This window comes from Canis lupus, chromosome 20 (genome assembly GCF_003254725.2).
Source record: "Canis lupus dingo isolate Sandy chromosome 20, ASM325472v2, whole genome shotgun sequence".
NCBI lineage: Eukaryota > Metazoa > Chordata > Mammalia > Carnivora > Canidae > Canis > Canis lupus.
The window spans coordinates 51,331,432-51,344,599 of record NC_064262.1 but is presented as its reverse complement, the minus strand read 5'-3'; the positions used below and the strand labels follow the sequence as shown (position 1 = coordinate 51,344,599).

The window sequence follows — 13,168 nt, the reverse complement described above, 5'->3', positions numbered from 1 at the left end:
TCTTATTTTATTTTAAAGATTTTTATTTATTTATTTATTTGAGAGAGAGAGCGTGCGCATCAGCAGGGGAGGGAGGGGCAGAAGGAGAAGCAGACTCCCTGCTGAGCAGAAAGCCCCGGTCCAGAACTCAATCCCAGGACCCAGGGATCTTGACCTGAGCCAAAGGCAGATGCTTAAGAGACTGAGCCACCCGGGCGCCCAGGAAGATCTTATTTTATTTTATTTATTTATTTATTTTTGTTTTTTGTTTTTTTTTTTGAAGATCTTATTTTAAATCATTCTCTCGGAAGGGCAGTAATTGCAAAGGTCTTCTCAGCCTCTTTGTCATTGTCCTCAAATAGCACTTTATTCTGTGGCTCTGGGAAAAGACCCTTCCCATCCAGTCCTGTCCCCATTGCCACCAATCTCACCTGTGGCCCTATGTCTCCCATCTCTCCTTTCTGACCCGGATACCCAGGGAGACCCTTGGGGGAAGAGAGATAAGGTACTGTAGTTAGTAGAAGGTTCCTCCCTCCACTGGTGCATCCCCCTCCCCCATACAGACTCCTTACTCACCACAGGGCCTGGGCGCCCAGTGAGCCCTACTGGACCAGGGGGACCTTTCATAGACAGCTGGAAAGATGGAGGGGAACAGAACTTCAGGTCTTGCACAAAACCCCAACACCCTCCCAAAAGGCATCTTCAGGAGACAAACACCCACCTGTCTCCTGACCAGCCTTCATTATCCTCCACCTCTGTTACTCTCTCAATGTCCTCCCATTACCCCTTGTTGGTCCCTGATTATCCTCCACTCACCTGAGCCTGTTGCAGTACTGCCTGAGCCTGGGCTTGCTGGAAGGAGACTGGGGGTCCTTTGAGGGAGCTGCTTGCAAACTGGAACTAGGGGACAGCTGATCATGAGGGGAGCCCAAGGAGAGGCCCCCTCCTGGGTCAGGAGTATACCCCCCAAGGATGTGCCACCCTATCTCCCTCTTACCGGCATCATGATCACAGTCCCTGGTAGACCCCGGATCCCATCGATGCCAGGCATTCCTGGGAGGCCAGCAGGACCCTGAGAGAGGGAGAGACACAGACAGGGATGGAGGTAGAGGGGTGGACAGAGACAGAGATGAGAGAAATGGAGGGGAGAGATACGGAGACATAGGGAGAAAGATAGAGATGAAAGGTACTCAGGGATAGGAGACAGATGAAAGAGAAAAGCAAGGGAAGGCCCCCAGAGAAAGAAGAGGGGAGACAGGTGAACAGATGAGGTCAATGTCAGCTTCAGCATGATGTCCTCAGTCCCTACCTCTCGGATCCATGTTCAGGCATACAAGTTCCCAACTTCAGCTTCATAGCCTGAAACCTCACTTCCCCAGAAGGATATAACCCAGAGGGAGTTTCTTACCGGCAGACCAGGGTCTCCAGGGAATCCTGGGGGGCCAGGAGGGCCTGAGGGGCCAACCACCCCCTGTTGGGGACAGAGGAACAGAGGTCATAAGAAGGGCAAAGCTTGAGCCAAGTTGACTTTTAATCCACCACTGACCCTGACCCCATGCAGACCTCCTTATCCATCACTGAGCCATACCTGGCCCCTCAATACTATACTGACCCACATCGACCCACACACACACACTTTACACCCCAACTCTTATTTTGATTCATCCTTTGAGCTTCAAGCATGCAATAATCTTTTAATGATATGGCAACATTATACCCCAACCCTCCACCCCAGGGGCTCAAACACTACAATTAGAAGAGAAGGAAAGAGGGGAATGCAGCCATGACTTACTCGAGGTCCTGGGGCTCCTGGAGGTCCCTCAAACTTCTGTCCCTGAGAGAAAAATGAGTGTGACCCTAGTCCTGGCCCAAACCCCTCTACCTTCTCCTAGCCCCAGACCTCTCACCTGTTCAATCACTGCCGGCTCTCCTTTTGCTCCTTTCTCTCCACCACCCTGGGGGCCGGGAAATGAAGAGAAAAGAGAAATGAGTCCTGGCCACGATCAAGGAGAAGAGTGTGGACTTTGGAGCGTGCTATGGTTTCCTAATCCCAGAGTTGTCTCTCACTAGCTGAGTGATGGAGAGCAACTTATTCAACCCCCATGGCCTCATTGGCAGAGTCAGTAGATGAATGATAATTGTATATATCCCACAGGAGGAAGAATAAATTAAAACAATGGTCAGCACATAACAAGCATTCAGGCTAAGTTGGCTATAATTATTCCCCTCCTCCCCTGTCCAACACCAAGGCTAGAACCTGAGCCCCTTCCCTGTCTGCACTATTTTCCTAAGAAATCTTATCCAATCCCTTGGCTCAGGGCAGCATCACTCTGCTGATGATTTCCAAGTCTTTATCTCCAGCCTAGACCATGTCCCTTGAACTCCAGAAGCATCTAACCAATCCCCCACTTGACATCTCCACTTGGATGTCAAGCAGGGGTTGCCAATTTAGCACATCCAAAATGAGATCCTAAGACTTTCCACGTGGTCTTCCTTTAAGCTTCTCCATTTTACTCACAGTTGCCACCATGCATCTACCAAGTCATCCTTGCATCTTTCTCCATCTCCAGTAGCAAAACCAAAATAGAGTATGGTCCAAATCTGTCCACTTCTCCCAATCCCCACCACCACCACCACCCTCGTCCAGGTCACCAGGCTATTGCTGCAGAGACTACTGGTTTCCCTGCTGCCCCTCTGGCTCCCCCTACAGTCCATATGCTGTTCAGCAGCCAGAAGGAGCTTTTAAAGCTCCAAGTCAGATCATGCTCCGCTTCAAGCGGCTACTTATCATGCTTGGACTAAAAGCCAAAGGCACCATCCTACCCACAAAGCCATCCATTAACACAGTTCCTGTCACATTAGCATCATGCTAATATTTGTCGACTACAGTGTGATGGTGGGAAGTCATTCTAGGCAAGATTAAAGAGAAGGCAAAAGAGAAAATGCAGTATGTGGCTCCAGGCAGGAGTCTCTGCCATCCTCTATACCCCCCCACCCCCCCCCCACACACACACAACCCAAGCCCTGAGGCTTACAGGAAAGATTTGAAACTGTGTCTGTGATGGCTGTTCTGCTGCCCGGAAGTCGGGGCCCATGGTGGGGCCATCTCCTTCTTGGTCCTCTTTGGCTAACTTAGTCTTCAGGGTCTTTAGTTCAGTTCCATTGTCAGGATCCAGGCCCCCCTGAGGACATTGGGACAGACCAAAGTTTGCACTGGACTCATTGTCTGCCACCACCATTGCCCCGGACTTTCCCTTTCAGATCCATTCACTTCCCACTGACCTCTAGCATGGTGGCATTGAGGCCAATGGTCACAGTGGTGGTGATGACCAAAGGTGTAGAAGTCGGAGGCAGAGTTGAAGCTGGTGTCTCTGTATTAGGGATGTCAGTGAAGGTCTGCAGCAGGGACAGGAACATCAGGTCTAGGATCAGTCCAATAAAGACAAAAGGAGGAGGCAGGCTCTGCACACACACACACACACACACACACACACACACACACACACCCCTCAGGAATGCCTAGTCTGGGGAAGGGAACAAAGGAGGATTCCCAAAAACATCAAAGGGGTGTAAGGTAGGGGGCTGGCCAGTGGAGGCAAATGTGTGCTGACTGGACCAGAACAGCCAGCAGGGGGAGGCCTCTTGTGTGGAAGAAGAGCAAGGCTGGGCCAGGTTGGGAGACCTGGAAGGCAAAGGGGGGCTGGCTCCAGAGCCCAGTGATTACAGTCAAGATCCAGTACTCAGGGCCAGACTCCTGGAAGCCTATCCCATGTGTCTTCTCCCAAGGCAGAACTCAGTGGTCAGCCAGCCAGGCTATAATCAGAGAGGCTTAGACAGCTGCAGAAGAATTTGGTCAAGGGCACAAAGAGGGTGGTAGAGGCCCAGGCGAGGAGCTGGGGCTGAGGAAGGAGTTGGGGAGGGATTCTTTTGCTGGGCCTGAGTGATCATTTCTTTCTCTCCACTAATGCTGAGAACAGATGTAGTGCAACCAGTGACTCTCCTCCAACCAGGGACCTCAGCCAATGGCCCGTACCAAGGATGCCTACCCAGTGACCCACGGGCTAATGATCCCTATTAATGACCTCCTATTATTCCTACAACCAGTGACCCATTAGTAACTCCAGTAACTCCAATTAATGACGCCCATCAATAACCCCTCACTAATGATCCCCACTAAGGGACTTAAACAATAACCTCCCCAACTAATAACTCACATCATTGCCTTGGAGGACTCCCAGACCTGGCCCAGCCTTGCTCTTCTTCCACACAAGAGGCCTCCCCCTGCTGGCTGTTCTGGTCCAGTCAGCACACATTTGCCTCCACTGGCCAGCCCCCTACTTTACACCCCTTTGATGTTTTTTGGGAATCCTCCTTTGTTCCCCTCCCCAGACTAGGCATTCCTGGGTGGGGGGAGCAGAACCTGCCTCCTCCTTTTGTCTTTATTGGATTGATCCTAGACCTGATGTTCCTGTCCCTCCTGCAGACCTTCACTGACATCCCAGCAGTCATTCCCATAACCAGTGACCCATCAGTGGCCCCCTAGTCAATGATTCGAACCAGTTATTCTCCCATCCAGTGACCTCCCCAACCAATGACCCCAACTAGTGATCTCCTCCACAATAAGCACTAGCTAGTTGCCCCTCAACTAATAAGCCCCACCAGTGACCCCTTAATCAATCATTCCCCTAATCTGTGATCTTCCAACAATGAATACCTGTGAGTGAGCCTAACTAGTGACCTCCCCCCCCAGTAGTAATTTCACTAATCAATGACCCATCAATGACTTTCCAACTTTCAACCCATCAGGGACTCCCAAAACAATGATCTCATCCATGACTCCCTGAAAGTCATTCCTTCAACGGGTGACTCCGTTGGTGATGCCACTAATACCTTCTAATCAGTGGTCCCCCACTGATGATCTGCCTTCCCAAGTAATGATCCCCATCAATGACCTCCCACCATTAAACCTAGACCAGTGATACCAGTAACGCCAACAGTGGTCTCTATCAATGACTTCCAACAATGACTTCCACCTAGGAACCTCCCAGACATTGACTTCAATCAATATCTCCCTAAAATGACCTCCCAACCAGCAATCTCTGTCATGGAAGCCAAATACTGCCCCCTAATTAGACTCTCCCAATGAATAATCCTCATCAATGACCCCAATGAGTCAACCCCAAGCAATGACACTCTAACTAATGAACCTATTATTCACCGAAGCTCATGGCTGCTCTTAAACAGTAGCCCTAATCAAGAACCCCCAATAATAAGGTACTCTTCTGGGTGTACCCCCTTCCTCCAGCTCCCAAAACTGGATGTTTGGGGAGCAGAGATGGGAAAACTCATAAGACACAACCAGCCTCCACCCCCCTACACACACATAGTTATCAGTCAGCTGAGAGAAGTCAAAGGTCAGGGATTGGAGACCAAAGGCAGAAAACTTGGATAAGGCACCAGCAGTCAGTGGGAACCAGAGACCAGAGGTCAGGCAAAGAGCAGAGGTGAGTGGCTGCAAATCCCTTACCTGGTTCTCCAGGGACCCAGGAGGTGGACTTGGCGTCAAACTTTCCTTATTCTTCTTCTTCCTGCCCTTCCCCTTGCGGCCTCGCCCTTTTTTCTTTCCTTTTCCCTTCCCCTTCCGTCGAGGGGGAGGAGTTTCTGGCTCACTTTGAGGGACCTGGGAAGAGGATCCCCATCAGGTCCAGAGCCCAATGATGAAGGCCTCATTGCTCAGTCATCTGGGACCTTGCTGGCACAAGGCCTATCAGTCCTATGTTTTGAAGCCAGGGCTCACTCAGCCCTGTGACCCAAGGTCAATTATATGATCTGGAGCTAGGAGTCACTCAGTTATGTGACCTAAGTCAAGGTTACTCATGCCTAGGATATTTTTTTTTTTAAGATTTTATTTATTTATTCATGAGAGACCCAGAGAGAGAAGCAGAGACACAGGCAGAGGGAGAAGCAGGGTCCCTGAGGGAAGCCCAATATCAGACTCCATCCCAGGACCCCAGGGCCACGCCCTGAGCCCAAGGCAGATGCTCAACCACTGAGCTACCCAGGCATCCCATGCCTAAGATATTTTTGAGGGCAAGAGTCACTTGGTATCATGAGTAGGGGTCCGAATTCACTCATTCCTGAGACCTGGAGCCAGCAATGACTCAGCCTGTGACTTTAGGACAAGCCCCTCACTCACCCCTGTGGCTATAGGATCCAGGTTGTCACAGCCAGGAAGGTACCTCTCACAGGCCTGGAAGGCAGCCTGAGGATCTGGGCTTATCAGCAACTCCTGAACATCTCCCTGGGGAGAGGATGGGGGTCAGGGAAGGGAGCCGCAGGCTGACTCTGACACCCCATTCCAAGCACCAAGGCTTGGTATTTCTCTACCCAGAGCACCCTAAGTATAAGGAGGGGGTGGCCCCACCACAGCCGCAGCAATCCCTCTGCCCCTCAAAATTGAGAGGAGGAGATTCCATCATTGTCAACACCAAATCACAATCACAAACCATACCCCACAACATCTGGCCCATCAGGCACATTGATTCCTTTCCTCTCAGATACATGGTGACACCTAATATGTGCCAGGTGCTCTCCAAAGCTTTGGGGACAAGGAGGGGAATAAGATGGATGTGAGCCCTGGCCCACGGAGGGGTCACATATCACAACACACAGCACAATCACGAGTAAAAGTAATCACACCAAAAACACATCTGTCACCAGCCACACAACACCATGCCTGGCCAGCACCCAATATCACAACCGCCTACACACAGTCACACACCATTGAAACAACCAGTGAAGTCCTGAGTCCCCAACTTATTCTCCCATCACAAGTCAAGTATGTGCCATCATGCATTATGGTTTTGTTGCTCTACAATCTCACACACCACAAAGATGCACAGTGATGCAGGCTGCTCTGTCTTCTCAGCTTCATGACACGAGATTTGAAGCTGGACATCTCCCTTTTCCTATCTCTTCTCCACATTAGGGCTGTGGACAAAACTCCCTCCCCTCGCCTGCCTCAGTTTCCACTATCACTGAACCCCTACCTCAAAAGTCTCCTCCCCAAGGTCCTGGGTCCCCAACACAGTGAGTCCAGCTGCGCTAATGAATCGTGGCCCCTGGCCCAATATGGGGGGCTGAGGTTCACAGTCAGCTACCAGAGTCACCATCCTGCCATCCACACTGACTGCCACACGGTGCCACCTGCAAGGGGACAGTCTCAGTGGGGGGTGCTTCTCACTCCACTTCTCTCTGGACCCCAACTTTCCCTATACTCACCTGCCATCCATGAGGTTGACTTGCTGGGGGAGGGGGCTGAAGGAGTCACCTAGGAGACCCAGGGCTGGCCCCAGAGCCAGGCCCAGCTGTCGAATACCACTCTCGTCATAGATGGATAGAAGGACAGACTGGTTGGCTGGCTGGCCCCGCAGGGTGATCAGCACAGAAAAGTTCTCAGGAAAGTGCCCATCTGAAGGGGCAGAGAGAAAGGAGCAGCTTAGATAGCCTAGCAGTGACCCATGCCCCCTGAATGACCCCCTCCAACCCCTCCTGCCCTGACTTACCTGGAAAGAGCTCCCATGTGGGGATGCCAAGTATGGTCGCCTTGCCAACCCTGAATGCCCGGTCACCCTCTGGGGCCCTCTGGGGACAGAGGCCAGGCCCGTCAAGGACCCCAGCCTGGCCCCCTCGCACGCCCAGGGCCTTTAGCACATCCACAGGGTCTTCTGTAGAGAGAGGCCGGGATGCAGGGCATTAAAAAAAAAAAACCTAGGACTCCAAACGAATAGCTCAGATTTGGGGAATTCAGCCCCCCACTGTGTTTGTAGGTCAGGGAGAAGGAGCAGGCCTGGGACCGGCACCCACCTCACCACCTCACAGCTGTTCCAGCCTCATCAGCCTGTTGACTCCTGTTTTATTTTTTTTTCTCCTTGGTTTTTTGGTGAGGAAAAAAAAAAGCTGACCTACTTTTGGGATGAATCAAGGCTTCCTGGCCTGAGCCCCAGAGCCAGACTGTCCCCTTCTCAGCACTCTCCCCCGCACAGACTCACTAGGGCTGCTTCCCCAGCCTGAAGCCCCCTGCCAGGGGAAATCCCCTTGGAGAGGAGGGGTTCCTTGTGTGTGTGTGTGTGTGTGTGTGTGTGTGTGTGTGTTTCCCCCCACCTCCTCCCTCTAACCTCCTCTTCTGACCACCACTTCCTCTGAACTCCTCCTCCCTGACCATTATCACCCATGATCTGCTCCTTTTTACCACTACCTCTCCTGACTTCTTCCTTCTGACTTCTTCCCTGATCACCATCACCCATGACCTCCTTCCTCTGCCTGTCCCAATCTCCTCCATCTGTGACCTCCCCCATTTTATCACCCTTTCTGACCCCCTCCTTATGACCACCTCTCTCTAATAACCTCTTGACCTCCTCCCTCGGACCCTATCCCTCTCATCCCAGCAAAGGAAGGCACTGGTCTGGCCCAACCAGAACCTAATCCAGGCCATCCTACCAGCCGCACCCCATACAGCAGGCCAGTGCTAAGTGGAACCACATGGCTTGGGCAGGGGAGGGCGGGGGCTTCCCCTGGGCTCAAAGCCCCTGCCTGCTCCCCCTCCCCCCAGCAGACTGTCCCACTGACCCCCTGACCCAGGCTCTTGGCAGGAGCCAGTTCTGTCGAATCTGCCCATGACCTCACCCTGGGGGCGGTTCTGCTGACCTCACCATTGGGAGTCAGGTTGGGGGGCCAGACTTGGGGGAGAGAGGGGTCTGGATGAGGGACCCTCATCCCAGCACCTCTTGGGTCAGACCCTTCATTCTCCAGACCTTACAGACCCCTATTCCAGCCTCAGCTCACTCTTACCCCCAACTGCCTGTTCTTTCTTCTCTTCCCCTCCCTGCCTCATCTCTGTCCCACTTTCTCGGCTGGTCTTTCCAGGTCTCTCTCTGCATCCAACTCTGAATCAGTCTCTCTCTCTCTTATTCTCTTACTTCCTAGCTCTCTTTTTCTCTCTTTTTCTCTCACTCTCTCTATTGGTATTTCATATATATATATCTGTGTGCATCACTCGCCCCATCCCCTCTCTCTCCTCATCCACGCCCCCCAATTCTGCGGCCACCACCAGCCCCATCTCTAATTGCCTGTTCTCTGGCTGGGCTGTCATTAAGAGGTATTTGGGTTACAGTCCCCTGGGACTAAGATCTGGACTCCCAGGCTCTGTCAACCACAAGGGTCACTCCTCCATGGAATGATCATCCCAGCTCCCACCCCCCTGCAGGCTGGGGCCCGGTAGAGGGCTTAGATCCATGACCCCATACAGTTTGGCTCTCCCTTCACCCAGACCCCTGTCTCTATGCTGTGGGAAGGGTGTCCTTTTGACCAGCTGCTCATTCACATTGAAAAAGTCCTTCCCAGCACCTAACCCCAATGTCTCCTGCTTCAATCTTGCATCTCTTCTGTAATGACCTTTCAGAAACTGACTGCCCTTTCTTTTCTTGGCTGGTTTTGTGACAAGGAGACACACAAGAGGCATTGAGTCTTGCCTGCAGGGCCAGAGGGTGGGGGTCTGTCAGGGACCCAGGCTGACCTTCCCCCACACTCTCCCCTGTGCTGGTCAGGGCCCCAGGGAGATGTTGGATGAGGTTTAGAACATGGAGGGAGGCAGGCAGGGACTAGGCTGCAACGTGGTTGGGATCTCCTCAGAAATACAGGAGAGCCTAGGTGTGAGTGTGTGTGCTATTGTACGCATGCATGAGATGGTGCAAGCGTGTGCGTGACTCTATATGGACCAGGGAATGGCTGAGCATGTGATTTGTGGATATGTCAGTGTGTGCCAAGTATGTGGCCTCCGATGGAGAGACTAGGTGTGTTGTTTGATGTGTGGCTGGGTGTCCATGTGAGTCGGGGGCCTGCCAATAAGCTCAGGGTCCTGCAGGGGATGCAGGTGAGTCTGTGACTGTAATAGGTCAGACTCCAGATGGGGGTGTGTGTGGCTATACCTGGGAGTATGGCCAAGTCCCCCGGTAGGTGATTGGTTGTGAATGCTGGCCCTGTTGTGTGAGTACCAGTGGAAGCAGGCGCAAGAGCTAGAAGGCGTAGGAGGGTGACAAAGGCTGTGACCCTGTGGCGGGTGGCTGCTGGGGTTGCCCCGGGCGTGGGCACCGGTGTTTAACATTCCTGGTGTCCCAGAGGCCTTATATTCTGAATGGATGCCTGAGATTGCACGACTGTGTGGATGTGTGAGCATGGGAATGGGACAAGGGCCAATTTGGGATAATCCACGTGAGCAGCACCTCCCTGGACTCCAGAGAAAGTGAGAAAGTGCAGGATGGGATGTGTGCGTGCGTGTGTGTGCTGGGGGGGGCCGAGTTCACATTAGGCAGGGACTTCCAGAAGGGCCTAGCCCAGCCTCTCTCAGCCCAGGGATGCCACTTGAGGGACCACGACCTTCCCAAACCCCTGGGCGCCCCCAACCCCGAGCCTCGTGGGGCGGAGCGCGGCGTCCAGCCAGAAGCGCGCAGCTGGGCGTGCGTCAGCGCTGACTCACTCGTCCGGCGGCCCCCGGGACCCCTTGAGGCCCCTGAGAAATTCCTCAGGAAAAACACCCGCGGCGCGCTCAGAGGGGGTGGGGGGGGGAGCCAGTTCCACTTCCGCCCCCGCCCGCGCTCCGCCCCGCCCCGCGCCCCGCCCCACCTCGCCCCTCACCGCGGCCCTCCCGAGCCCTGTCCATGGTGCTGATCGCGGCTCTGGGGAGCGCGGGGTGGGGGGAGGGGCGGGGGTGGGGGTGGGGGCCGGGGAGCTGCGGGAGCGCCAGTTGGAGGCAGAGGAGGGAGAGGAAGAAGAGGGTGAAGCCATGAGGGAGGGGATGCAAAGGAAACTCTGAATCGCTGACCAGCCCCCTCCCACACTCGTCCCACAGCCGTCACCCGCAGCAACACCCCCTCACGTCCTCATGGGCCACCGTTTACACCCTCAAGTCACAACCGAACCCCTCATCGGCTCACCCAAAGGCAATCACACGCGTAACGCACGACTCTCTAAATCGGCCCCACACAGACACACCCACAACTCACAATCACACACTTGGCCAGGGATCACCCATCACACATATGCATACAATAAGCGTCAACTCCCACACACAATTTCCTACGCACAATTTCACTTCAAACGGCCTTACACACGTCGCTACGCACACACACCTATAAATTGCATTCATTCCAACGCACGCACCAGTAAAACGAGGTCACCCGTTTCCCCCGTACCCCCCCCCAAGCTGTCACACCCACAAATCGCCCAGAGTCCGCTGTGCGCGCCCGAACACAGCACCCCAGCCACGCGCGACACGCACGCCCCCCTTGCACGCCCCCCTTTCCTGGCTCCACCCCATCTTTGGGGACCTCGCTAGATCCTGCGCTTCGGGTTCTATTCCTATCTCTTCCTCTCGGGCTCACCGGCCTGCGTCCGGAGCAGAAGCTGCAGCGAAGCCAGGACGAAGCAGAGGCCGGCCCGCGGCTGGCCCAGGCCTCGGCGACTCCCCATCCCGGCGGGGCCCGCACGCAAGGCGGGGACCAGCCGGGGCGTCTACGGGGCGCGGCGACTCCTCAGGCTCCGCGCGCTCCCTCGCCGCGGCCCGCTCGGCGATCGGCTGGAGACTGCAAGAGACCCCGCCCTGGCCTCGCCCTGCGCTCCAGCGCCCGGCCGGGCGGGGCTCTCTGGAGGGGGGGGGGGCTGACAGCTGGTGAGGGAGTTGGGAAAGTTTGTGCTGAGTGCTGATTGGCCGGCTAGGGCTGGAGCCCTGGGCCGGGAGCGGGGCCCTTCTTGCCTCACCCCACCGTGGAGGAAGAGGGTCACTCCCTCCCAGCCTAGAATTCGAGGTCCCAGAATTACCCCAAACCCTTTCCTCCTAACAGGCTCCCTCAAAGGGGATCTTAGCCTCGTTCAAACCTTCAACCTCTATCTAAGCCCTGGAATTAAAGCCTTCAGCTTTATGCCAATCTTTTCTATCTCACCCAGACCTCCAAATGGGGTCCCAGCAGGACACCAAATTTTTCACCCACTTACTTTACCCTGGTGGCTTAGCCACACAATGGAAGGTACCAGCTTCATCCTAGGCCTTCCCTTCAGGTGTCTAAATAAAGAATCCTCTTCCCACCTCCAACTTCACACCAGATTACAAAGTGGGGTTCCCAGCCTTATCCTAAACCCTCTTTTCTCCACCCAAATTCCAGAATTGGATGTCCTGGCCTCATCCCCAAACCCTTGACACAGATTCCAAAACACAGTTCTCAATTTCCCCCAAACTCTTAATCTTAAAAAAAAAAAAAAAAAAAAAAAGTCCCATCTCCACCCCTAGCACTATTCTGACTCAGGTCTCCAGATGGGTGCCCTAGCCCCAATTCCAAATGTTCACATATGCCCCCATTAAATGAGGGAGTCTGGCCCTACTTCAAAGCAGGGCAGTGCCTTAGGGAGAGTGGATATCTGCCATTCCTGGGGTGAGGTATAGCCGCCCCTCACCCTACCGGGACCCCCCACTGTGAATCTTCCTTCCCGCCAGGGGGTCACATGGAGCTGTCTTTGCAATTGAACAAGCACAGACTTGTGGGATCTGAGGCAGCTTCTGCAGGGAGGGACCTATGGGGCGTATCCTGGGCCCTGAACTGCCCCACCGTGGGGAAGAGAGAGAACCCGGCAGTGTCTCCCTCCCAGCCTCTAGCTTCATGGACAAAGAGTCTCTGTGTCTCTGGAGAGGAGGGGTGGGGCCCCATCTGGCCTGAGGGTGAAATGGGGGCTGTGGGGTGCGGAGAAGAGAGGGAATCTCCCCAAGCTGCTCCCCCTCCCTCCTCAGGGACCTCAGAGGCTAAGACTTCTCCTGCTAAAAGATTCTCATAAAGATAGTGCCCTGCCCTGCCCTGCCCTGCTTTGCTGAGAACTTCTTGTTGTCTGCTCCCATCTTCTGACATATCTATGCCCGTTCTCTTCTTTGAAAGGATCCTTCTAGGACCACACTCTCGGCCACTTTCTCTCATTCTCTCCCTCCCATCAGAGACTCTGCCCAGAATAGACAGGAAGAGAATGCCCCTGCTAATTCCCCCAGCCCTGAATGATTTACAATCACAATAAAAAGATCCTAGTTGTGAGTGTAGCAGAGAGAAATTTTTAACAGATAAAGGAAAGAGGCTATTTTGAGGTGAAAGGATTC

The 13,168-nt window shown here is 53.9% G+C and overlaps 1 protein-coding gene across 6 annotated transcripts in view; it reads right to left on the bottom strand.

Annotated features, from left to right (window-relative positions):
- COL5A3 (collagen type V alpha 3 chain) overlaps positions 1-11,617 on the bottom strand; it is a 37,518-nt gene extending 25,901 nt beyond the window's left edge. For 2 of the 6 annotated variants that reach the window (XR_004807328.2, XM_025457454.3), the window contains exons 1-15: positions 11,418-11,617; positions 7,545-7,706; positions 7,261-7,450; positions 7,029-7,185; positions 6,176-6,280; positions 5,507-5,659; positions 3,262-3,375; positions 3,015-3,161; positions 1,887-1,934; positions 1,772-1,813; positions 1,388-1,450; positions 977-1,051; positions 796-879; positions 556-612; positions 411-464 (exon numbers count right to left, since the gene is read on the bottom strand). Coding sequence is in view for 5 of the 6 variants with exons in the window: in XM_025457454.3 (XP_025313239.2) it covers positions 411-464; positions 556-612; positions 796-879; positions 977-1,051; positions 1,388-1,450; positions 1,772-1,813; positions 1,887-1,934; positions 3,015-3,161; positions 3,262-3,375; positions 5,507-5,659; positions 6,176-6,280; positions 7,029-7,185; positions 7,261-7,450; positions 7,545-7,706; positions 11,418-11,505 (1,539 nt within the window). In the remaining variant the exon portion in view is untranslated. Of the gene's footprint in view, positions 1-410; positions 465-555; positions 613-795; positions 880-976; positions 1,052-1,387; positions 1,451-1,771; positions 1,814-1,886; positions 1,935-3,014; positions 3,162-3,261; positions 3,402-5,506; positions 5,660-6,175; positions 6,281-7,028; positions 7,186-7,260; positions 7,451-7,544; positions 7,707-7,845; positions 8,487-11,417 lie in introns of those variants that run through there. The other 4 variants (XM_035702765.2, XM_035702768.2, XM_049097749.1 and 1 more) reach the window with 4 other exon arrangements.
- Between the last annotated feature and the right edge of the window lie 1,551 nt (positions 11,618-13,168).